General features: G+C 42.1%; 1 protein-coding gene across 4 annotated transcripts in view; it reads right to left on the reverse strand.

The window, feature by feature from the left end:
- Positions 1-27,264, reverse strand: part of lrp8 (low density lipoprotein receptor-related protein 8, apolipoprotein e receptor) — a 232,338-nt gene extending 205,074 nt beyond the window's left edge. For 3 of the 4 annotated variants that reach the window (XM_033621269.2, XM_078168965.1, XM_078168964.1), the window contains exons 1-2: positions 27,055-27,245; positions 25,968-26,093 (exon numbers count right to left, since the gene is read on the reverse strand). In XM_033621269.2, coding sequence (XP_033477160.2) covers positions 25,968-26,093; positions 27,055-27,121 — 193 coding nt within the window. In that variant the 5' untranslated portion in view covers positions 27,122-27,245. Of the gene's footprint in view, positions 1-25,967; positions 26,094-27,054 lie in introns of all 4 variants that reach the window. The other variant, XM_078168966.1, reaches the window with a different exon arrangement.
- Between the last annotated feature and the right edge of the window lie 594 nt (positions 27,265-27,858).

The following is a 27,858-nucleotide window of genomic DNA, read 5'->3' on the forward strand; positions in this document are numbered from 1 at the left end:
TTGCCTCTGTCGTCTCTCACCTTGCCATTTGTCCTTCTCTGCTCCTGTTATGTGCGTGTGTTCAGATGCAGCCCAGTGAAACAGAAGTAAAGACAGAGTTGGGAAACTACATATGAACTCAGATCATTGTAGTCAGTTGTCAGAAAAACTCAAAGATAAACAATGGCTGCAGCTGAATATTTTATAGTTTATGCTGTTTTTGATTTATAATTCAGTCAGGGCTGGGTGATATTATGACTATGTACAATATATCAATGTATTTTCAAGCAAGCAATAAATTTATACAACACTGTTTATATCGGTATAGGACCAAGTTGCGTTACATCATACATACCAGTGTGCATCTCTCCTCTCCAGCAACACTTTTTAGAGCCATAACCTGACGTGCATCTCCCCAGAAATGTAACTGCATGTTGCAGCTACACAGACCTCCTGTCTATTTTTGTAAGTTGGAAACCATTTCGTTCAGAGGAAATTAAGCTTTTATTTACTTAAATTTCACAGATAAGAAACAATAAACTGTGAAGACAATAAAGACAAAAGACAAAAATAGCATTTTAAGTCTTGTGTCTGATTTATTCTTCAGGGATTTATACTTCGGGATTTATTCTGGCTTCATATGAGTAGAGGAAAAGTTCGCTAGCCACTAGGCTAATTTATACAGTGTAAAATGCCATAGACTTGTGCTAAAAACATTAGCATGCTGTATTTGTGGGGAAAATGTGTCCAGCAAAAGACAAGCGCTTTGTCTGTATCTGTGTCTCTATCAAGTCACGTTTAATGTGTGTTTTAGGTGTGTTTTGAATCAACTAAACTTAACAGCACTTCACAGAAACCCAGCCACCGACTAGTGTTTTGCAGGTGTAACTGTTGCGCAGCTGCATATTTTCAAACAGGAAAAAAAAAACTGTCAGAGATACAGAGATATATATATCATCTATCACCAGTCAGCCTGTAAATACCAAGATATAAATTTCTGTCCATATCGCCCAGCCCTAATTCAGTATATAAAATTTTAGGAACTAGAGCAAATTTCCTGTCATATGTTGACAGAGCTTAAGGAGAGGTCCTCAAATTGCTTGCTTTGTCTAACCAAAAGATCCATAACCAAGAGGTTTTAAATTTACATTGCTAAAAACCAGAGTAAAGCTGAAAAAATCCTAACGTTTGAAAACCTGGAACCAGAAGTTATGAAGAAAAGGGAAATCTGTGCTATAAATTATGTAAAGAAGTTGGTAAAATCTTCCGATCTGTGCTGAAATAGATCTTTGCACTTCTCAGAAAACACCCAATAAAGTCAGGAGAGGGAAGAAACAGGAAAACAGATGCTGACACGAACACGAGGACGAAAAAAAGAGTCCGAATAATGATGCGATTTAGAATTCAAGAAACCCAAGCAAGAGGTAAACAAACTGTTTAACAAATCCACAGTGGCTCTGGGCATGAGAGAGAGAGTGAGAGGAGGAGGCAGGGAGATGGAGAGAGCTTCAGCAGCCATGCAGCAGAAAAGAAAATCTAATCATTTTCTCATTACTATGCTTCCTCGGTTAGTTGGGCTGATTTGGAGAAAACGGATTATGTTCTTCGATCGCTCCCCGCGAGTCCCGGTCAACTTTCGCCGAAGCGTGCTCCATTCGTTGGAATGTTTTAGATTACTCCCTGGTGCTACCTGCAGGTGAATGCTCCGCTTATTACAAGCTGAGGGACTTCAGTTAATGTAGCTGTAATGGCACAGATCCAATGTTGTCACAATCATCGACATACAACCATCAATCGCAGAGGAGGTTGATTACAGATCGCTGTGCGTAGTCTGGGGAAATGAAGACAGTTTGTCAATATAAATATTTCAGCACGGAGGCACAAAACAAGCTGTTTCTATGCATGTTGTGAAATATCTCTTGTCTATGTGTATAATAATATACACACGATTTCTTTCTGTTAGATCAGTGAAACACACACACACACACACACACACACACAAATTATGTCTTATTGTTCAAAGCCAAAAAAAGATTCCCGGATTTGTGTGGAGCTGAGCAGGACGTTTTGTGTGTATGTGTGTATGTGTGTGTGTATTCTCCTCCATTTTTTGCCCCATGAGTCTCTCCCTCCCTCATCAATGGCTGCTTTAGTGCATTAGTACAGAAGTCTGGGGTCTGCAGGGTGAACGGGGAATGGTCAGGCTCTTCCATTTCCGACTGTGGGGTCACTGGCTTTACAGTCCCTCACAGCTAATGACCATCTCTGGGAACACACACTGTAATGTGCTCACACACACTCTCACACACACAGAAAGCAGGAAACTCTTCATCATTACGACACCTCTGAAGCATATGCAGGCACACACACACACACACACACACAGACTCATTAACCGACACACCAATCTATAGTCTCTTCATCATGGTGACACTAACAGTAGAAAGCAGTCACGCATACACACTCATATAGGAGCCACACACAGGAACACAGAGATATAGCGGATGCAGAACAAAGAGGCTCACAAGAAATGCAAACACAGATTTAGCCCTTGGCTTTATGCGCATTATATTTTTTTAGTCAATTCAACATTATAATGTCGTCGAAGAGAATATAGCTGCAGAATTTAAAATAGGGTATCTCAGTGATATTTGCCTATTATCTTGAAGCATTTTGGTGTGATGCAGTTGGCAACAAGAATTAACATGAAATGTAATTATGGGGTATATAACCGGAACAGACCTGTTAAACCTGCTCTCTGTAAATGATGCAAACGATTCACTCAGACGTGGAAGTTGAAGGTAGTTAACAAAGGAGCACACATGGAAGGACAATTTACGGAGAACATGCAAAACTTCTGCTATTTAAACTTTAAAATTTGTGGTTATTTCATTTGAAAACTGCTTTTAATTTCACTTTATGAGCAGCAACATTTTGTGGTCTTGCTGTAGTCTGATGCAAACCAGCAGATGATTCTGCCAGCTTCATTTCCCATCCTCTGCTTTGAGACAGAGTCAAGTCTTTATAGGAGGTCAAAGGTCCTGTGCAAAAAATACAACCAACATCTACTCAGTTACCTTTATTTAAAACAGATGAATATTAAATAACACATGCACAAAGCTCTCTAAATGCTAAGTCATACTTTCTGCACAGCTCCTTCAAGACACTCCCTTGTGGCAAGCGTGAACATCTGTGCCACAAAATTAAAAGATAATACCATAATTCATAGATCTGCCATGACAAAATGTTTCTTCTATCGCGGCAGATAGAGAGACGGACAGAGAGAAACAGACACAGCGAAAGTCTCTCTCACGCACCTACACTTTCTGTCACTATCGAGCGAGGCAAACAACCCCATTTATCAGTTTAATCAATCAATGGATCTATTTGTAGCGTCGCGGAAATGTTGGATTGATTTAAGGTAGCTGTATTGTATGCAGGTAGTGGAGCTCCTGTAAACAAGTGCAACCACACACACACATGCACATATGGGCGCGCATTTAAGGTATGCGAGCAAATTTTAACATCTCTGTCTTTAGTTCTACCTCCTTTGTTTCCACACAGCTCTACCTCCTGTGCACAGGGCTTGTTGTTGATTAAAAAGCATGCACCAGGGAGAGAGGGATGAGACAGAGACGGATTTAAAATGAAGGAAAAGGAAAGACAGATAAAGGGGAGAGGGGAAAAAAGAACAAATTTTGTAGGGAAGTCTTGTGTCTTACTGGTCTCAGATTAAAGATGGAGGAAAAACAACCACAGAAGTGACTGCAGCCAAGAATTTAGCCACATGCTGTGCGTGCATATACATCTACACACAAGCACGGAGGATTATTTTATCCGAATTGGCACATACTTTCAAAACGATATCATATATATATGTTCAATAACACTGCAAACAATGGAATTAGAAATCATGAAAACAGGGCTGCTCTCTGAATTAGTGACATACATACAGTAAGGACCACGAAATGAAAACACAGGAATATTCACACGCGAAATGGAAAAGCAGATCAAGCTGTGAAAGCATGAACCATCTCTGAAGACATTTCAGCCATGTACAGAACACATATGTCACAAAGGAAACCATGACACACACATACAGAGACAGAAACAGAGCATGGTAGATGTGAGAGATGTGATGCTTGCTACCACATGTACACGAGCACACGTTAAATGACCTACATGTACTGTAAAACAATAATCACATCTCTCCTGCTACTTATGGAACACACACACACATACACACACACACACACACACACCGTCCAAGACATGCTACGAGTTTCTAACCACAATGCCGTCATCCTTTTATGGATTTAAGGGGGCAATTAAATGAAACATGAGAGCAAGCACATGATTAAAGATTTATCTGCCCAAGGTCCCCGCAGCCCCTTCCCTCTTCACCCACACACACAAACACACATACACACCTTCTACTACTGTGACCATCTGGGGATGCAGGAAAGAGAGCATTGATCTCATTAAAAAATTCTGACTGTACAGATTGCCATTGGAGCCCCCCCCCCCCCCAACCACACACACACAAACACACACACACACACACACACACAACCAAAACGCCCCCAACTGCATGTTGGTGTAATTTACTAAGTGTAAATGTGGCATTCATTGAAATCAATTAGCTGGGGGTTGCTAACTTTGAACACATCTCCATAGGCTCTCTGGAGACTTGGTGCTAATGTGATGAATTAAGGTCAACAGCACCGACTTACAAAGTGTGTACATAAACACACACATGCACACACACCATTGGGGTTTGCTGCTATTGCTTTTTGCATTAGTAACTTATAGATCTCGCCCACGTTTTGCATTATTTACCTCTAGTAAACATAGCACTACGCAGGGACTGCAACAGAACAAAACCTCCAAACAGACAGGAGACAAATAAATGTGGCTGTTAGTATAGCAGCATGTTGTGATTTCGCCAAGTGACCTGAGATCAGCTACGACTACCGTTGGCTGACAACAGCCTCCGCCAATTAACACACCAGAACACTGCCAACTGCAGATTTACATCTCTGCCAAAGGATGAAAACACCTCACATATTAAACATACAGTATGTACATGTGTTTTTATGCTACAACAGAGTGAGAAAGTTTTTGATAATCAACTGTTAATTTTAAGGTCCAGTGTTTAAGGTTTAGGGGGATTTAGGGGGATTAAGTGGTATCCAGCTGTGAGGATTGCAGATTGCAACAAGCTGAAACTTCTCCTGGTAAGAATTCCTTCAGTGTTCATTGTTTAGGAGGTTTTACTGGGAGCCGAATTATCTGTAAAGAGCTCTTCCTCACCAAAACAAGCAGATCTTGAGATTAAAACCGCTAAAAACACTAAATAAAGCGGGTCAATGTTACAAATCAGTGTTTTTCCTACAATGTTTGGCCCACTTGCCCAGCACCTGCATATTTGTGTTCACCTATTTCTGATCCAGACATTCAGGAGGTTTTTACTGGGAGGCGAATTATCCATAGAGGTGTCTTCCTCTTCAAAACAAAGGGACCAGGTGATTTAAACCAGTAAAAACACCAAATAAAGCAGTTTCACATCATAAAATCAGTGTTTTTTGGATGCTGTTCATTGTGAAGCACCCACAATCTATGGGGGCCGATGCAAAAACGCGATTGGCCCTATCTAAAGTCTGTGTTTGGTTTGTCCGTTCTGGCTTCTGTAGAAACATGGCGATCTCTGTAGACAAAGAGCTGCTCCCTATGTATACATAAACGGCTTATTCTGAGGTAACAAAAACACAGCTATTCTCATTTTCAGGTGATTACACACTAAAGAAAACATACAGTACAGGCCAAAAGTTTGGACGCACCTTCTCATTCAATGTGTTTTCTTTATTTTCATGACTATTTACATTGTAGATTCTCACTGAAGGCATCAAAACTATGAATGAACACATGTGGAGTTATGTACTTTACAAAAAAAGGTGAAATAACTGAAAAAATGTTTTATATTCTAGTTTCTTCAAAATAGCCACCCTTTGCTCTGATTACTGCTTTGCACACTCTTGGCATTCTCTCCATGAGCTTCAAGAGGTAGTCACCTGAAATGGTTTTCCAACAGTCTTGAAGGAGTTCCCAGAGGTGTTTAGCACTTGTTGGCCCCTTTGCCTTCACTCTGCGGTCCAGCTCACCCCAAACCATCTCGATTGGGTTCAGGTCCGGTGACTGTGGAGGCCAGGTCATCTGCCGCAGCACTCCATCACTCTCCTTCTTGGTCAAATAGCCCTTACACAGCCTGGAGGTGTGTTTAGGGTCATTGTCCTGTTGAAAAATAAATGATCGTCCAACTAAACGCAAACCGGATGGGATGGCATGTCGCTGCAGGATGCTGTGGTAGCCATGCTGGTTCAGTGTGCCTTCAATTTTGAATAAATCCCCAACAGTGTCACCAGCAAAACACCCCCACACCATCACACCTCCTCCTCCATGCATCACAGTGGGAACCAGGCATGTGGAATCCATCCGTTCACCTTTTCTGCGTCTCACAAAGACACGGCGGTTGGAACCAAAGATCTCAAATTTGGACTCATCAGACCAAAGCACAGATTTCCACTGGTCTAATGTCCATTCCTTGTGTTTCTTGGCCCAAACAAATCTCTTCTGCTTGTTGCCTCTCCTTAGCAGTGGTTTCCTAGCAGCTATTTGACCATGAAGGCCTGATTCGCGCAGTCTCCTCTTAACAGTTGTTCTAGAGATGGGTCTGCTGCTAGAACTCTGTGTGGCATTCATCTGGTCTCTGATCTGAGCTGCTGTTAACTTGCCATTTCTGAGGCTGGTGACTCGGATGAACTTATCCTCAGAAGCAGAGGTGACTCTTGGTCTTCCTTTCCTGGGTCGGTCCTCATGCGTGCCAGTTTCGTTGTAGCGCTTGATGGTTTTTGCGACTCCACTTGGGGACACATTTAAAGTTTTTGCAATTTTCCGGACTGACTGACCTTCATTTCTTAAAGTAATGATGGCCACTCGTTTTTCTTTAGTTAGCTGATTGGTTCTTGCCATAATATGAATTTTAACAGTTGTCCAATAGGGCTGTCGGCTGTGTATTAACCTGACTTCTGCACAACACAACTGATGGTCCCAACCCCATTGATAAAGCAAGAAATTCCACTAATTAACCCTGATAAGGCACACCTGTGAAGTGGAAACCATTTCAGGTGACTACCTCTTGAAGCTCATGGAGAGAATGCCAAGAGTGTGCAAAGCAGTAATCAGAGCAAAGGGTGGCTATTTTGAAGAAACTAGAATATAAAACATGTTTTCAGTTATTTCACCTTTTTTTGTTAAGTACATAACTCCACATGTGTTCATTCATAGTTTTGATGCCTTCAGTGAGAATCTACAATGTAAATAGTCATGAAAATAAAGAAAACGCATTGAATGAGAAGGTGTGTCCAAACATTTGGCCTGTACTGTACTTATATTAAATTCCATTTCTACCAAAAAAAAATCCCCCTAAATCCACCACACTGAACCTTTTCAGTAAAAAATTACCAAATTTATTGTTCTGACCTCCTCAAATTTAATTGTTTCTGCTTTTTTTCTGTTTATTATCATTATCTGTTGACTATGTTTGGGTTTTGGAGTGTTGGTCTAATAAAATAAGCAATCCTGAGTTGGTCACTATGGGCTCTGAGAAACACTGACGGGCATGTTTCACTTTTTCAAACATTGAACATAAAAACAATCTCAATAAATTCAAAATCAAAAGAACCCTTTGTTGCAGCTGCACACAGGACACCCAAAGTAGAAAATATTGAAGTATGAAGCACTTGTATTGACTGCGATTTTCAGAGTGGGAAAATCTCGCAAAAAGATTTGGCAGTAACCATAAGGCACATGCATTCTGATGGACAAGTCCATCTTTTTATCTTAAAGCTGATATCCCTATAGGTGTCCTCTCCTGCTACACTCATTTTTCATCTCTCTATCAATCCCCCAAGCACATATGAAAGGAGACTGGATCTATTTTATCCTTCCATCACCTGCAAAACTCCTGCTTTTTCCCCCTTGCTCCCTCTTTTTCATCCTCCGTTATACTTATCTCATCCAGCTTTTCTTTTTTGTTTTTTTTTTTAACTCAACCCAACCTTTTAAGTGTGGAGCGTGGAAAAAGCACTGTTTGTCCTCCCTCTGGATTTTTTAACAGGTGCAAGAGTGTCTTCATTAGAAATGGATCAATGTGTCTCAAGTGCGCTCAGATGAAAACATTTTGAGGCTCTTTGAAGTTTTGGGGGGAAAACATACTTGTGTTCACACGCACAAATATACTCACACAATTACCCTCTCAATGTTTCTTAACATTGCAAAAAAAACATCCTTAAGGGTGAAAGCATCACTTTGTGGCATCTGACAAATTGGATTATGGGTAGATGAGGTCTGGGCTTTCTGACAAGGAGACATTGTGTCATTTCAATATTCATGACTTTAAGAAGGAGCTAGAAGTGAATGGAATTAATCAGGCAAACTGTGAGGAGTCCTAATTACAGGAGGCGACCTGTCTTTTCCTCCCTTCGCCCATCGCATGCAGAACAAAAAGTGAAATTGAAATAAAATAATAAATGTTCAGCACTTACAGTGAGATTTGAACTCCTGCAGAGTTATGCCAAAGGGCAAGGACAAAGTGTGATAGAAACAAATTAGGTGGTGACAAATTACCTCTAAAAGAGAGGCCGGTAATTTTGTTGGACTGATTATGGCAGAAAACATATGCTTATGCTATCAATTAATACTATTTTTTGCAGGATCGTCTTGTTGAAAGAGTCATTATGTCAGAAGCTATCATATGTCACCTGTTCCGTCGCCCTCATGCTCCGTCTGCACTGTTCAGTGTCAAACAATTACACACAGCCACCTGTTCAAGTCGCTGCTCAAGTGAAAAAAAGCCTTTGAGTACTGTAGAAAGAGACTTGTGGTCATCTTGGAGAACAATGGGCTGCCTGCTTTGATTGCGACTCACCTTCACTCACCGCTCTCTTTCACAGTCAGACCGATCAATACTTTTTCTGGAAGAGAGAGGACATTGTCTTTGCCCACAAAATAGCCTAACACTTCTGCCTCTTGAGGAGTGGTCCGCTCTGACAAAACACATAATCTGTCCTCAGAGTGTGAACCAAGCCTTGAGTTGAAATCATGATTCAAAGTCTTAGATAGAGTCCATGTAGTTGTGCCTACCTACGTTAAATACAAAGCTCCAATAGTTGGCTAATCAGCAGCACCTAACGTTCAAACACCAGGCGAGTGATGTCCCACTTTAAATCAAGAGTTACTGGAAGAAATGTGCGAAATGTGCGCTGAAAAGTGACAAACCAAGTGAAACTTCATCCAGATAGTGTCAGGGTTTAATTAAGCTGTCTGATCATTTATGAAAGCACACAGAAAACTGGACCATGGCTGTCTTGTCTGGGCCAAAAGAGGTGGAAGGAAGCCAATAAAGACAGGAGAAACATCACAGTAATAACACCATGGGCCATTTATACTTAACTACTGCCTTCTGTCATAACTGGGTCACTGGGTCTTCTTCATGCAGAGTGGATATGTGTATGTGTGTGTGTTGTAGAGGGTCTGGTCTGCATATGTGTCATTTTTTAACTAAATAAATATAGAGGCAGTGTTTTGTGTGTTTCTTAATTGAAAATTTGATTTGCAAACTCGACAGTCGAGTACAAGAGGCTATTTTTTTTTTAATCACATTTGAGTTATTTATACTATTGAGCTCTTCTTAGAATACTTCAGAGATTGTATTCAAAGGATGGTAGAGGTTCTATGGCTGGGAAAGCAAATATTGATTGCTCATATTAATTTTTCCAACATCAAAGTGAATATTTTTGCTTTTTTTCAATGGGAATCTGAAGATCTGTTTTTCTTTGTGTCTAAAGGCGGATGTTAAGAAGTCTTAAGCGTTAAAATACGGCGCACCCAAGGCCTCAACTGTCTCCGAGGGGTCACCCTCACAGGCCGCATGAACACAACTCACAGACTCTTCTCTCCCTGGTTTGTAATTTACAAAGAACTTGGAATTTAGCTTGTGTGATTTTGTTTGGATGTTTACTTTTGGGCATTCAGTGTTGGCTTTTTAAAATATAATTGCAGGATTTAGTGGTGGTTGCACCTGAGCGCAGCAGGCACTGCAAAGTGGAAATGCATGGGCAACTAGGCGTGAAAACTTGCAGATGGGCCGCGGCAGCCAGGGATTCACCCCTCCGATAGTTTCTCTGGCTAAACTGACTTATCTCACGATGACAGTCGATGCTTAACTCTTAAACAAACAGAGCTGGTATTATTAATAATATTTTTCTGACTTATTGTGGCTCCAAATTCCATTTAAAAACCTTTCAAGTGTCATTCCTGTGTCTCCATGGCCACCAGATGGATTTACCTGGTGAACAAAGGCTCCAAATGAATTTGGACAGAAGGTTATGGGGTAGGAAAGAATAGGAAGGAATTGTGATGCCACATATTCCAAAACTAGACAATAATGTGAGGAAACTGTAGAGAAAAGGTTACGGTATTCATTCTTCAATCTGCTACAGCAGCCAAGAAGCTGATGCTAAAGTGCCTGCATGCATGTGTGTGTGTGTGTGTGTGTGTGTGTGTGTGCGTGTGTGTGTGTGTTGTGTGTGCAGCACAAGCCTCTCTTCTTCCCACTAAAGCCCAGTTTGAAATGTTTAAGCCGATCATCTTACTGCTTCATTGAATCATACTAAACCTCTGAGACCTGTCCAACGCAAACAACCATCAACAGCAACATGAGCAGACAAACAAAAAGGCTCCAGGACACACTTTTTTTCTCATGGTAATTATGTCAGCACATGTTTATGTAAGACATAGGCACAGATTTAAAAAGCTAATGAAAACAGGAGGAGCTCTGCGAAAAACAGGCACGAAAATGTGTATGAAAATTCTTACAAAGAGTATTGAACCCAACAGGATAATGCAGATGTTGCATGCAAGGTCACAGCACTATTCATTATGCTCACACACACACACACACACACACACACACACTAAACCAACTGTCAATGCATCTTTTTAAGTGTGTGTGTACGCGAGAGAGAGAGAGAGAGAGAGGGGGCCTCTCAGGCCCCATTGAGAAGGTGTCACCCTGCTTCCAAACATTCAAGCGCTGCTGCAATGACACATAATAGGGTGTGGGGGTGGAGGGTGGAGGGCACAGAGAGAGAGGGTTGTCATTGGTTAAACGCCCTGTGAACGCACGCCAGCAAAGAAGAAAGGCAGAAAAGAGACCTTGAAGAAGGCGAGGACGGAAGGCGAGGACCGAGCAGGAAAGGAGATCTGATGAAAAACATCTTCCCTTCGCTACGTAACAAGCACAAAAGATAGAAACTCATTCCTCCCACCAGAAGCTGCTCTCCCTCTTTGCGTTTGGCTCATCCCCGCAACGTAGCATCTTTAAACTGCAAGTTGAAAGCTTTGCAAAGCAGCCAACATCCCAAATAGCTGAAGTACGTTTTGAACGTCAATATGTCCTGAGAGACTCCTGATGCTGCTCCAGCAACTGCAGCGCATCAGCTTTTTATTTTTTACTTCAAACACATTTTCGATAATCCCCACATCGGAACTCCAAGAGGAAGAACTTTTTATCAGGAGTTTCAGAGGATAATCAGAGCGGGAGATGTTTTATTTTTTTCCCCTCAATCAGCAGTGGAAAACGTGGTTCTTACCATTGATTCCTTCACTATTTCCTCACCCTTTAATCTCCCCCCAGCCCCTTCATGTTGACACAGTGTCAGTGTGTTGTGATAATAAAGTATGCTGCAGGTAAAAGTGTTACATTAGTCTATGCCCAAAACATAGGCCCTGTGTGCGGGAGATTTTGTGTCACACCAGCCCTTTTTCTGATAACTGGTATTACTGAGCACCAGCTATATCATCAAAGAGTGACTCCCCCCCCCCCCTCCACCATCCTGCAACGAATGACAAGCAAAATCCCCTCAAGGTAAAAGACCTGGTTTAGGAGCTGGCAAGGCGTGTGTATGAGGGAGATACGTTGTGTGTGTGTGTGTGTGTGTGTGTGTGCGTGTGTGTAATCTACATAAACAGCTTCATTCAAAAGCCAGATGGAGGGAAGGGGACAAGAGGAAGAGAGAGGGAGGGAGAAGAAAGGACAAAAGTGAGAGCAGTGTAGGGCAGGGGGAAATATATATGAAAATGTGATGAGGATGTCGACACAACTTTCTCAAGTTAGTTATCCTCAAGTTCCTTTATTGCCGATTATGTCCTTGATTAAGTCGACTTCTTAGCGGTTACTGATCTTTGGTCAGCTATAGTGGAGCACCAACTATCACATATTTTTCCATGGAACTTCAGTTAAGGTAGAGATGTACCGATACCACTTTTTCCTTCCCGATACCGATTCCGATCCCTGAACCGTAGATATCATATATCCGTAGATATCCGATACCAGCGCGCAAAATAAAAATGGATGGGATATGAATTGTTGTATGTCTCAACTCCTAAAACTCTATGTAAAATATTAAGAAATGAATACATAATGGTAGAATGAATGCCATAAAACTTTTTTTTTAATTATTATTATCCAGTGTTGACACAGATCAAGACACAGGTTAAAGTGCAGCCACACAATTTGGTAAAAAAGACATTTTAAAGGCTACAGTAGAAGCTTTTTAAACTCCGCTCTTTTTCCGTTTCAGCAGCAGTTTTGGGTTTTGTACTATAAAGATATATGTTTTATATTTACTATAATATGCTTTTTATTAAGGGTGTGGGAAAAAAATACATTACAGTATCACAGTACAGTATCATATCGTTACATGGGTGCCAAGTATTTATTTATTTTTTTTATCATTTATTATGATGCCTTACAGCAAGAGGATTCCTGTTTCAAACCCAGGGTGAGGGAGCCCTTCTGTGCGGAGTTTGCATGTTCTCCCCATGTCAGTGTGGGTTTTCTCCGGGTACTCCGGCTTCCTCCCACAGTCCAAAGACATGCAGGTTAGATTAATTGGTAACTCTAAAAAAATTGTGTGAATCTCTATGTGTCAGCCCTGTGATAGTCTGGCAACCTGTCTAGGGTGTACCTCGCCCCTCGCCCAATGTCAGCTGGGATAGGCTCCAGCCCTCCCATGACCCCCAACAGTATAAGCGGTTACTGGACACATTTTGCTGCAATTAAAATAGCTGAAGTGAGATGAATTGAAGACTGAAAACATTATCTTATTAGATAGAAATATGTCAACAAAGCTTTCCTTTAGGGACATAATTTGCAGTTGAAAAAAGGTAATAAATTGTAACATTTTATCGCGATACATTAAATCGCAATACTTAGCATATTGAAATACCTTTAAAATCGCAATAATATTGTATCGTGATAATATCATATCGTGATAATATCGTATCGCGGGGCCTCTGGTGATCCCCACCCCTATTTTTTTTTTTTTTTTTATACTAAAACACTTATTACAAGCTAAGGGCTAACACATTTTCTCACACAACTTGTACTTCTTCTTTTCTTCTGTAGTCATTTCATTTACAACAGGTTCTTCAGAGTGGGCTGCACCTCTCTGTGTGTGTAGTATGTGCGGTGGTTTGTGGCGATGGGGCGCACAGATGATGATCACCACTCGTCATTGCATGTTAGACACACCTCTCACACTGCTGGGGAGGTAGCTTTTGACGTAGCTAACACATGAGCTAATGTAGCTTGCTATTATCTGTTGATGCAAAATTGCAAACAGCCTTTTATTTCACTAACCCTTTTATAAAACAACTGGTGCGCAAACACTGCATGGATGGACAGACCAACTTCACCCAATGCATTGTGTCTGGAGATTTTTCTTGCAACATAATAGGAACTGATTTAGAGGCAAGTTGTGTAATGATGGATGCATCAGCTGGCACAATTAACAGTAAAGCAGTGATGGGGAAAGAACTAAAATCACTCATAAATTGCTGTTTAACTTTGTTGACAAAAGCACAGGCTTCTCACTGTGCAGATTCGCTCTGACACTGAAAATCCTAACACAACATGATTGGGAACAAGTGCTTTATTATTACTATGATGGCTTTAATTTACTACTTAACTGGCTGCAATTATTACATTTACAAGAATAAAAAGCTCTGCATTCCAGCTTCGGCGCATCAGATGTGTTTAACTTCAAACAGTTGGGTCTGTATTATTAGGCTGCATCTGTATCAGCTGGTGTTTTCTGCTGCCTAATGATGCAGATGATATAAAGGTGAGATCTGAGTTTATATACACTTTGAGACCTCTTCCTTTTTTTTTGACACCTTCAAAGCTTCTTTCCATCTGCCTTCTCTCAGAGTCGGGCCAGAAAATCTAGTTTCACCCATCAAAGACGAACAAACACACACACACAAAGACACAAACTCTTACCTGCTTGCACAAACACACAGGTACACACGCCGAATTCACCACAACCTGAACTCCTACTTTTACCAAACTGATTTCCTGCTTCACCGCTACAGTGGGTGGAAAATTTCCTGTTTTGTTTGACAAGAGACACTGGAGCAGGGTAAGATGTAATGAATCAAAATGAACAAACCAACAGTTAATTCTTCAGTCAGAGACAAAGACTGAGAGGAGGGAGAAGAGAAATGGTAGACAATACATGAAGAGTGGAATTTAGAGCAACAGAGCGAAGACAAATGAAGAGGAGAAGTAGAGTATAAAGTAAGAAATGAAACAGAACAGAGACAGACTGAGGGATGGCAACTGGAGTAAGAGAAACTGAGGAATGGAGTCAGACGACACTCTCTTTCCTCCACTTTGTAACTTCCATGTAAAACTTCTCATGAAAACTTTTGACATGCAGCACTCAAGGGCCCTATCTCGGTGTCAGCCCAGCAGACTGGCATTAGCAGCCATGTTTTATTCATCAGCATTCTTAGTTGTCGTTTCATACGCCGCTCCCTGACTGCATATACCAGGCGACAGAGCGCAAGGTGAAAAACAGGATTACAGCAAATGTAAATAATAAAATGGAGGCACATGAAGATATTCACTTAATCTGAGCCAGGGATTAATGCCATGATACCCTGTCAGACACGGCTGGGTTTGGGAAGGGAGGGGGGATAACAACAGCACAACACAACAACACCGGCACAAAGAGACACACAAGAACGCAGCTAAGCATGCACACACACACACACACATACGGTGGGGAAATAGGATTGTAGTGTTATCGGGGTTTGACTTTGAACAATAAGTGACTTTGCAGCAGAGCAGAGCAGACAAACAACACGGGGTAATCTGTCGAGAAGTGACAAGCTAATTCTGACAGGTACTGTATACAGAAAGGGGGAGAGATAAAGAGAGCGGGAGGAAAAGAACAAGAATTAACAAACTACTGAAATAAAGACAGGGGTATCACTTCTCAGGCTTGCAGCATCCCCTCTCTTTACTTTGGGAGTTTCTTCCAGTTTACTGACACCAAACTTCCTCCATCTAACTCACCTCTTCCCTTTCTATCCACAGAATGTTTCACCTTGAATAATTTTTAACCGTCTACAAATTTTCTGCATTGCTCATCAGGCCAGTCTCAGTTATACTGTGTTGAGGGTCAGCCACACTGTTCCTCAGGTGATAGCAGGGGCCATGAACACAGCTCTTTTTTATTAAAACACCTTGACTATCTGTGGCACCAGGATTATGCTGCAGGCCCCAACCGTCCGTCTGCTGAACTCTTGCCGTTGTGTTTGTGAGAAAGTGGATGCGAGCGTGGGCGTGATATTTCTCCAATATAAAGTTTAAAACTTATACTTTAATATTCTCACATGCTTCGATACTTAGCCACTGACTGTGACCTCTTCGTGAAAGCTTTCACGTGCTTTTACATATACTTTGTATTTGTACATACTTTGTAAGGGTTAGTCAACAGCAATATGCAGGCTTCCAGCATGTCACCAGCAGTCATACAAAAGGCTTCACATACAAAAATACTACACAATAGGGCTGGGCGATATGGACAGAAAGTCATATCTCGGTATTAACAGGCTGATTGGCGATACAGGATATATCTCGGTATTTTCACAAAATGGGCTACATGTTTTCAGCTGCAAGTCAAATCCACATTTGAGATGTCACAAGCAGTTTCCTGTTTGAAAATATACAGCTGCACAACAGTTACACCTCCAAAACACCAGTCGGCGGCGGGGTTTCTGTGAAGTGCTGTAAAGTTTAGTTGAATCAAAACACACCTAAAACACATTAAACGGCTTAATAGCAACCATTTCAAACACAACTACACAAATCGGCTTCATTATAACTCGCAGCATTCACAGACAAAGCATTTGTCTTTTGCTGGACACATTTTCCCCACAAATACAACGTGCTAATGGTGTTAGCACAAGCCTATAGCATTTTACATTGTGTAAATTAGCCTAGCAGCTAGCAAACTTCTCCTCTACTCATATGAAGACAGGGACAACAGCAACATTTAACAAACGTAACGTTACAAAATTCGGTTCCATTACAGCTCACAGGGTTCACCAACAAAACAAATTGTCTTATACTAAACACGTTTTCCAAACAAATACAACATGCTAATAGAGTTGGGCAATCTTGTCCATATCCTATCGTCTTATCGCCATCTAGAGAAGAGGACGTCCTCCTTCTTCCTTGTAGAGCCTGCCCTGTGTGTCTGAAACGTTCACTTATAGCCTCTCTTTGGCGTTTGAGCAGCTTTATAAAATTCTTGAACATGTAATGGCTCCTTAATTAGCAAGTTGACTTTACATAGACGGCATATTTTTTCAATTTCTCCTGACATTGTGTTGTTTGGTTTGTTCACTGCTCCGCGACATGCGCGTTAGTGTCGAGCGGGCAGAGGCGTTGATCTCCCCCCCTCCCCCACCCTCCGCTCTCTCGCAGCCTCCCTCTGTCTCCTCTCACTCAGCCTCGTTCAGCCTCGATCTCGTCAGCATGCGCCATACACGCGCTGTCTCCCCTCCCCCACACCTCGCGATTGCATCGTCATTTAAAAAAGACATCGTGAAACAACCCTTCTATCACCGATGGGCGATCGGATTGCCCATTGGCACAACCCTACATGCTAACGTTATTAGCACAAGCCTGAGGCATTTTACATTGTATAAGGTGATGAGCGAAGAATTCCTCTACTCATATGAAACCAGGTTAAATCGCACACAAGGCTTAAAATACTACTTTGTGGGGCATCGGTGGTTTAGTGGTAGAGCAGGCGACCCATATACAACGCTGTTGTCGCAGCGGCCTGGGTTCAACTCCAGTCTGTGGACCTTTGCTGCATGCCTCTCCCTTTCTCTCTCCCCCCTTCACACTTCACTGTCCTATCAATTAAAGGCAAATGCCCATAAAAATATCTTATATCTTAAGAAAAGTTCTTATGGTTCTCATTTCTGGGGAGGTGCGCATCAGGCTACGGCTCAAAAAAGTGTTGCTGAAGAACTTGTGAGTGAGTGAGAGAGGAGATATGCACACTACTGTGCATCATGTAACGCAACTTGACCCTATATCGATATAAAACGTGTTGTCTAAATTTATACTGTACTTGAAAATAAATCGATATATCGTACATAGTCGTTATATCGCCCAACCCTACTACACAACATCAAAATTTAAGCCTGCATTAATTTATTTTTTGGCCACTTCAGAGCAGTGTAACATGCTGTGAGTGCAACAATGAATCATTAAAGATACACTATACAGGACTGTCAGTCACTATAAACACACTCGCCAGCTAAAGTGAAAGTACAGTTAAAGCCACACACAGGTTCACTCTGGTTTGGCGTTTCGCCTCACTATATTTGCATTTTTTCAGCACTGTGTCTCTTGGATGCCTGCTGTTTACAGTCCTGCACCTTTCACTCATAAGAGGGGTTACCTCTGTCTGACTCTGTACATTGTTTATAGGAATACCCTGCATAGCATATCTTTAAAGTTTATATAGCAAATGTGTTAGCAAACAATTGTTTAAATACAGGGGTGTGCACACCCAGCCAACATGGAGCAACACCGGCATTCATTTTGAGTTGTCTCTCTGGCCACCTAAACAATATAAGCACCAATATTTACTCTCCTTCTGGCTTTGTTGTTGTCTCTGCTGACTCCTGGGGGAAATATCTGGCTCTTTTGAAGCTATACTTCACTAGCTCCAGTAGCAACAAGCTTGTTTCTAACTTTGTCCGTCTGCTGTGCTGGGAAGGTAAAGTTGCATAGGTAACCAAAACAAACCAAAACAATGAGCTTAAACAAAGGGCGGGCTGAAGGGGACTGGTTACACTTCCCTGTGGATTCATCACTACAAGTGACCCCTCTCATATTACACATTCACAAAAGAATTGATTAGTATTATCTGAGCTGGTATTTCCCGCAGATGTGAGCTGTAATTTCTGCTATCAGCAAAATAAATAAATAAACAAACTTGGCATCATTCCAGTTTGCCAACTAATGAGTGGTGCATTAGAATATTACTCGGAGAAAAAATGCAATACTTCAAAGATACTTCTAAACTGTTGCGCGATGAGTTTAAATCATCCCTTGAGGTAACCGTCCCAAACCTACACATTAAAAACTTCATATTTAGGAGATGTTAACAAGCTCTCCCAATGTATTTACGCCTTCCTGATTAGATACTTACTAATTTCCCCCATATAAAACCCAGTGGTTGGGTTTTAAGAAAACTTTGTTCCTCAAAATACACCCTTATTTTGGACGATTAAATGAGAGGAAATGGACAAAGACTAAAAGAGAGGACAAGAGAGTGCTTACACAGAGGCAAACTCACTATTTCTTACTGTCTTTGCTTTCCCTGACACACATACACACACTTCTCACGGTGCAGATTCTCACCCGCTGAGACACTCACTAATTGGATTAGAAGTATGTAGATGGACGGTGCGGTCTCACTCTGTCTGTCTCTCGCGCACAGTCTCACAGCATCTGCTTCCTCCTTGTAGGTTTGCTGCATTTCATACCCCTGCCCTTCATGTCAATACAAAGCCATTATTCCCAACTTTTGGAGAAAGACAGTCAGGGATAACAAATGCAGAAAGAAGGAGACAGAAAGGGAGCAAAAGGTAAAAAGTGGGTTAATACAAGCGGGAGAGATAAACACGTAGATGACCAGAGAGAGGAAGAGAAAGAAAGAGAGAGCAAACGCCTGAGGCAAGCACTGACCTCAACTAAAATTACCCTGCTGCTGTTGTGCACCACTGCACCCAACACCTATTCTGCACACCAGGTATTGTTAGCTTGTAGAGCGTGATACAGTGTGTCTGACAAAGGTGGTGCCCTGGCATCTTTTGGGCTTGTCATTTGTAAGGCTAGCACCGCTGCATGTGTCAACTTGATTATGTTAAAAATTTAATCTCCAAGGAGTGGATCATGTTTTAGGGAGGACTGGCCAGCTGGCAGTGTTACCCTTCAATGTGTCAAGAGAGCAACAATGGGACTAGCATCATATAAAATAAGAATGCTTTATTAATAAAAAAGTTGTTTGTTTTAATTTATCGTGTGCAGATTGGGGCATTAATGTGACTAAAGAATGGCACAACATCAATAAAGCCTCAGTATAGTAGACAAAATTAAGCCAGTGTTATTTTTGATAGCATTTCTGGAACAATTTCACAAACTTTAGTCATTAGCCTCCATGGTTAATTTCTTAGGAAGCAGAGAAAATAGTCCGCCATTAAAAACAGTTTTCATGTCTTGAGTATTTCATGTCATTTTTTTTTTAGAAAACTCCCACACAGAACTGGAAGATGCAGGCTAAGCATGGGGCTGCCAAAAGTTCACATTTCCTACAATATTAGTCTCCCACTGTCATCCAACATGCAGTAGATTGAGTTTAAGTGTTAGTATGCAGCGCTGAATGAAAAGGATACATGCATGGTGACGGTTTGGTGATGGTTTTTTTTATGCCTCCAATGGAAGCATCAACTTATGCTAACCAAAAGTGAGCCCGTTTGAATTCTTCCTCATTGTACAAGGAAGTAAAAAAAAAAAAAAAAAAAAGATGTCCAAAACAATGAAAACAAGAACCAAGTTGTATGAAAACAGAACTGTCCACTGTCTGACAAATTTACAGCACCAACTACTGAATTCCCCCCAAAACTGCTTTTTCTTTTGTTTGGTGACATGTGTGTCTTGTGTGTTGTCATCCGTTTGCGAAATGCTTTCTCTCGGCTCACAAAGCCAACCAGATGAAACCCACACACGTACTTGCACGCACAGACACATACACACACACACACACACACACACACACACAAATAGAGTCCCACAGTGCCTCAGTAGTCACAGAGCACAGCAGCGGGTTTCATCCTCTGGAGACTGGAGCAGTGCAGCTGCGTACACTCCTCACATACATACATGCACGCACACACATATGCACACAACACTATGTCCTTAGTCCAACATGGAGCAGCAGCGGATGGAGAGGGGTGTTGTTAATGGACAAAAGTGTGTATGCTGTGTATGGCGTTAGACAGCAATAATACCTGCTCACAAGAAGTATAAGTATAAATATGATCAGTGTTAGTGTTAAACCCCTTAGTTCAGCTCAGTGTGTGTATTGTCCTTTTAGAAGCAGTGTGTGTCTTATTTTATTTTATACGAGTGTTGTCGCACAGTCCTACTACTACACACACACTGTGTGTCCATATGTGTGTGTTAGTGTGTAACTGATTAGGCTACTGGTCCCTCTGACCTCATACTCCCATTAAAAGTCTGACCCCAGCTTTGCTATAGCGAGCAGCGTGTGTGCATGTGTATGAATGTGTGTGTGTGTGTGTGTGTGTGTGTGTGTGTGTGTGTCAGCAGGTGACCAAAATGTGTTTCTGAGAGTCTATCAGTACAATGCCTTTTTTGCCTGAAGCGTTTCTCTGCAGTCTCTTATTACAGTGTTGTGTGTGTATGTGTGAGTGTGCGCATGAGAATGCCACACACACAGACACACACACACACACACACACACACACACACACACACACAAACACACACAGAGCAGTGGCGTGAAATGTGTTGTGATGTCTCCTCTATGGGAAGCTGGTCTCAGACTGCAGAGGAGACGCTCCCCTTCTCAGACCTGCTCAGACTCATTGTCCTGCTGTGACACACACACACACACACACACACACACACACACACACACTAAGCTCAACAAGAACTTTCTTCCCACCCTCATGTATTCTCTTTCCATCCTCTTGTTTCTAACTGTTGTGTAACAGTAGGGTTTCATGGTTCATTTAGGGTTTAGGATTCAGAATTTGTTCCTTTCCTATAACATCATATGTTTTTTTAGAATTTTAAGTAGTGTGTGTTACTGGTGCTGAAACTAACTCATCTTTATTACTGGCTTATCGATTGCTCCTTTGGTCTACATAGTGTCATGCCCACACATTGTTCTATCCTGACAATCATCATATTGCTTGTTTTATCCAACCAACAGCCAAATGCTTTGCAATCGATTTTCCATCAATGAACTCATTGATTAATTGACTAATCATTGAGCCAAAAAATCACCACGACTGATTTAACAGTGTTATAAATGTGCTGATAAATTCTAACAGACAGTGTTTTTACAGTGCAGTGTGACCAAGGCTATTTGGAGGAGAAGACTCTGTACAGCGATGTGAGAGAGAGAGAGAGAGAGAACAATTGCAAGCTAACATGAGGTTCAGATACGAGATGATTTTACAGTGGCACTTCGGATTAGGCATGTTTAAATCCACTTAAATCCGCTGTAAAAATGATAAGGCTTTTTTTCTGTGTATTCCACGGTCTAAATATAGGTCATACAGAGCCGTGCAGAGGTGGAGGGCTGCCGTGTGTACGCACACATGTGTGCAGCAGTGTTGTGTTCACTACAAAGAAAGCACACGCATGCACAGAAACCCCACCACCACTACCATCACTACCACTTTACTGTCTCCCAGGGCAACAAGAGCAAAATCTACCAAGAGGCATGTTGAGAATGAAGGAGAGGGGAGGAGAGGAGAGTGAAAGAAAGGAGAGACAAGGCACAAAAGACAACCAAATCTACCAAGACTTATTCTAACAGCTGCTAAAGGGTGGATGCTACGGGACTAATCCTTGCTGCAAGAGACCTGTGTGTGTGAACAGAGAACGAGATGGGTGATGATGTGACTGCTGACTGATAGGCGCAAAATACCATGGCTCATACACATGCAAACAGTTATCACTGACCTGGATGTGGATGACACAATCATGCCTGGTGTGTTTGCATGCACATCATCGCCTTAACAGTCTAAAGGAATGAGCAATGTAACTGAAACAAAGGTATCAAGCCATGTTCTACTGCATTTAAAGTTTCCTCAACAAGTGCTTAAAGCAGGTGTCGAACACACCAAACTGAGCACCATTCGACAACTAGCCTACATGGAGTATTTCCAAGCTGCAGATTTGTTAAAAAACCCGATTCAATCAGATTTGGCTGTTCAAAACAAATATTTAACGACTGGTCTTTTTTTTAATAAAAATGTTTAAAGTTTAAAAGGGGGCTCAGCAGGAAGTTCAGTTTGACAGCGACATTCACATTAGGGCTGCCACTAATGATTATTTTCATTGTCAACTAATCTGTCGATTATTTCTTCGATTAGTCGACTAATCATTTCATCGAAAAATGTGTTAAAATGTTGAAAAATGTCGGTCTGTCTCGCCCAAACCCCAAAATTACGTCATCTAATGTCTTGTTTCCTACTCACACCGAAGGGTTTTAGTTCACTGTCATGGGAGAGTGTGTAAAGCTGCCAATATTTCAACGTAAGAAGCTGCAATAAGAGTATTTTGGGGTACTTTTATAGTACTTTTCTATGAAAAATGACTCAAACCGATTAGTCAACTACTAAAATAGTCACCGATTATTTTAATAGCTGATTAGTCATCGATTAGTTGACTAATCGTGGCAGCTCTAATTCACATAATATGATAAACAAGCTAACTGCACTAACAACGGATAGAAATGAGCAACATTTTTGCCAATACTAGACATCAAACAGGCAAAACAAGTTGCTGTGAGCTGTAAACTCATCACTTCTAAGCAGAAGGCAGCAGATAATGCTACTGTACTGAGAGCAGCGTGAAAATGAAGAGTGCTCACTCTGCAGCAAAATCTGCGGACCAAAGCGTCCCCAGAAGTACACTGCACAGCACACTGACTGGCATAAACTGCTCAGCTTGAACTATCTCAGTCGACTGAGGGGTCTGATGAGTGGAATCACCAACTTTCAGGAGGCAGTCATAATAAACACATTGTTTTAATCCCATACATTTAAATTAAAAATAGCTACAAAAACCAATGGCAACTAACCACAAGTTTAACCAGCTCATAGTTTAGCGCAGATGTCTACCACAATCTCCAGCTCTTCATACTGTTGTGTGGTCAGTTGGAACAAACATCAGAAGTTAGGCAGCGCAAGAACCAAGTAGCCACTTATCCTCTTGGGGGTCGCAGGGGGGCAGGGGCCTATCCCAGCTGACATTGGGCGAGAGGCGGACAGGTCGCCAGACTATCGCAGGGCAGAGACAGACAACCATTCACACTCACATTCACACCAACCTGTGTGTCTTTGGATTGTAGGGAGAACATGCAAACTCCAAAAACCCCACCCTGGGTTTGAACCAGGAACCCTCTTGCTGTGAGGCGACAGTGCTAACCACTACAACGCCATGCCACCCTTAAATACATCAAGTATCATCATTATTAGGGTAGATTAGGTCTCATCATCTTGTCCTAATTAAAGACATTTGACGGTTTCTCCACAATAGACATCATGTATATTAATTTCAGAAGTTAGAAGCAAGGACCAATGGTAGCCAAGTGACTGTTACAGTCCAATCAGGTGTTGTAAGGATGCTTAGCGAATGAGAGCTATGTCGTTCATTTGATGTACAGCCTACTTCACCTGTTCCAAGCCCAGTTGGCTTTGCCAAACCACCGTGAGTCAAGCTCAGGTTATTGGCTTTGCTAGGATAACCTTTCAGTTTCTTTATAACTATGCCTCTGGCTCTGACTCTGTTTGCCCCCCTGCCCATTTTGTACATGCTCCTACTTACTCCATGGGCTCTGCACTACACTGTCCTGTTCCTCTCAATCAAATCTGTCCCATCTTTTCTGGTCCTCCTCAACCTCTCCCTCCTCTCCGCTGAGCTCTGCTGGTGATATTGGGTTTTGGGGAGGGGGCACAATGGCAGTGCTGGCATCTGTTCGAAAGGCTGGCACGCTGCCAGCCACTGAGCATCACTCCGGCAACCAGAGTCACGCTGTTGGATTTATCTCCAACCAACCTGTCAGCTGATGCTCTTTGTGGGCGTAAGACGAGTGGGCATAGCCTCTTTGGCATTTGCACTGCCAAGGTGCCCACGGGAGATTTAAAAATGGGGGGAGAAAAGCCCCTTAGTGGGTGCTACAATGCCGGGGAAGTGAGACAGCCTTTTAGAGAGATGCACCCAACTTCCACCGCAGGCTGAGGACTAGAGCACTCAAAGAACAGAGTGGCACACAGCAAGAGGTAAAAAGTAGATAAAGGTAGTGACTGAGCAGGGGAGGAGATGGGGAGAGCGACAGAGTTGCCCAAGAGCAAAGCATAACCACAACTGAAGCTTACAGGATATGCAGCAAAAAGAGTGAGGAAGGAAGACAGAGGCAGAGCAGGCTTCTGCCACAGACAAAGTGGCTCAGTTAAAAGAACAATCTGTCACCTTGTGGCTTAAGTACCATTTCCACAATCTCTTTGAGCAACTCTTTAACCAAACAACAAAGTAAACTACACCTGTTCGACAGATAGAGAGCTCATTAAAATCTAATTCTGCTTCCATCAAGTATTGGCGACTAAATGTCCAATAATCCCAATCAGCCTCTGCAGTCAATGAGACGTGCTTGTAAATGTCACGGCATTCATCCAGGGAAGTCCCAAGATATTCAGCGGGCCACCCTCATGGTGGGCGTGCGCGACGAGAGAATCATGGGTTTGGCATGCTGGTCCCCAAGATAAGCGATGAATCAATTGGCCACTAATATAACCATTCAGGCAATTAGTACCATGACAAATTTATAAGCGATGATTACTCGGCTGGTTGTCCGTGCAATTTCCTGAACGGCACAGAGGCAGTCAAACCGGAATAGCGTACTACGGGTCTTTTTCCCACATTTCTGGGGGACATAATACAATATTCTACTTCCCAATATCATATATGCAATTCCGTATGTGAAACTGTAATGCACAATCCACCTGCCCACGGAGGCAGAGGCACCCTTGAGAACAGAAAAGCAGCCAGTTTTCATCAGCCATATCTAAGAGCCACAGTATTTGCATTAGAGCATGCTGCATAACTCAGCAGTGAGTTCTCATGACACATAACACTGCAATTTGATCACACTATTTCAGATACGACCCAATCTGTGAAGCCTTAATATATCCAGAGCATCATGAGACAGTATAGCAGGGTAAGCTGATGACAGGGCTGACATACAGTCACAGCAAGATAAGAGTAATAATAACAGTGATATTATGAAATGGCTCTGCTCTGACCCAGTAGGGTCACAGCTCTGCATGTGTCAGAGGTTTTCTTAGGAAGTGAATTTAAATTCCTGTGGCCATGTGACCTGGCCAATGATCCAGGATCAGCACTGACAACTGAAATGAGATTCCAGAGGGGCCCCCAAACAAAATGATAAGCTGCTTATTTTCAGGATAACTTCATTTGTTTAAAAGTTGCAACATGGATTCAATCAGCTATCTACGGCACACACTTTCATCCAGTTATGAACCAGCTCATGTGGAACTATGTCAGCTAATCAGCTGCTGAATGAGTCAGATCCTTCACATGAAAACGTTCCGGAGTCCTTGTCTTAGATTAAGACTCCCTGACAGAAACATACATGACAGCAGGTACATTCAAGGTCCGTGGGGCAGCAAGCGAAGGCATCAATGTAACAAGCTACTACTGGGCTACTTACGACAGTTCTCCTCGTCGCTGCTGTCTGAGCAATCATCATCATCGTCACATCTCCACAGGGTCGGGATGCACCGTCCGTTCTTGCACTGAAACTGCCCAGTTTCACACTCCGACTCCTTATCAGTTCCTATGTTGTCAGAAAAAAAAAGTTCTTTGGGTTCATTCAATGATGAATAACTGCACGTCAGGTTAAAGTCACTTTAAATAAATCTATATGGTGGTGGGTATAATGAACATTAAGAGACAAGAGGCGGTGTGAGTACTTTGTAAAGACCAGCCTGTGGCAAAAGGGGGGCTTGACAATGGACTGTTTCCATAGCTAGGTTTCTTGTTTTTGTTGCAACAATCTCCACTTTTCAAAATAACCTCAAGTAGATAACATCCATGCCTTTACTGCAATAAAGCAGGTAATTCATTCAGTCCTGAGGGCTGTGGGTTATAGCGTGGTAAATAGCTGTAATTGCTCTAGGTCTTCAAACACTGTGGAGAGGCTTCCTCCAATAATGCTGGTAGTAATCTGTAGTTAGTTAATGTGTTTTTATCTAACATTCCCACATAATAACTGACACTTTTGCTCTTTTAACATGCTTATGATGTGCTTGCTTGATTGTATCAGTAAGCTGAAATGGTGACTGCCTAACACCAGTGTCCCTCTGACACAAAGATCTGTTAAGGCAAATGGATTTAAGCTTTTCTTTTAGGCTGCAGCTACACAAACACCAAACCATTGCAGCCTGGACCATGTGTTTACATCCACACTGGCAGCCCTTTCTCCCAACATCATCAGCCCACTGCATTTAGACACGTGTTGTGGTTGTACGGATCTTTTCTTCCGCGTATTGTCACCTCATGTCACCGGTGATCGCATTCACCGCGCGGGCAAAAGTGGCGATCCAGGTGTGTGCCATTGCCATCGCATGCACGAGATGACATAAGTCTGCGAAAGGCACGTTAGCGCAGCACTTAGGAAGACGTGGACTAAAGGCTACACTGACAGACATGTCGTTTCTCTGTAGGCAACGATCCTCAAAGCGTTGCCATCCGTGATGCGATGCAAATTCACCTCCTCGCTGAGACAAGTGGCTTACCTTTTGCGCAATGGAGCTCCATGAGTAACAAATGTAATAGCACAAGCTTCCCGACTTCTGTCCACATCTTTAGATCCTGGGGGGGTCTGCGATTGTGTTCATGCAAGTGAAAAAAAGCCACTGAAGGATCCCCGCAATCTGTGACTCGCTCTGTGTGTTCCTCTCTCTGCCTCTGCTCCTGAGTGTGTGAATGTGTGTGATCCGCCAGGCTCGCTCCTTTCTCTCCCTCTGCCTCGGCTGCAATTTGAATCAGTGACGCTTATGGGCGGGATAGCTGGGGATGGTGCCTGCGGTTAATGTAGTAGGTAGAGAAACTAACATCAGAACGGTTGTTAACCAGGGAAGTCATATCTGCAAATACTGCTGAGTCACTGAGGGCAGAGCGCTTCCCAAACTTTTGGGGATTTTATGTAGCCTGTCAGGGACCTGCAGAAAACATTTTTCATTAAAAAAAAAAACTAAACTATTGTCATATAAATACTTCAACATCTTGGAACATTGTTTTTATTTTCTTACCCAGCAACATATTGTATCAAGAGTTAGGATCATCCCTATGTTCCCAGGGTCATATGTCTCTTGATAGCCTCCTGGGACTTTTGTTTGGTATGCTTTTTTAATTTCTCCTAGCAATTTGGGGTCAGTGGGACCCGATAAACATGAAAAAAACGTAACATTGTCATTTTTGTCCCATTTCCTCAAATGACACAAAAATAAAGTCCTGATGTCTTCAAACGAGTACTTCCTAATTATTTCATTTTATTTTATTTATATATACTTTATTAACCCCCCTGAGGGGAAATTCAG

This window comes from Epinephelus lanceolatus, chromosome 6, assembly GCF_041903045.1.
Source record: "Epinephelus lanceolatus isolate andai-2023 chromosome 6, ASM4190304v1, whole genome shotgun sequence".
Taxonomy (NCBI): domain Eukaryota; kingdom Metazoa; phylum Chordata; class Actinopteri; order Perciformes; family Serranidae; genus Epinephelus; species Epinephelus lanceolatus.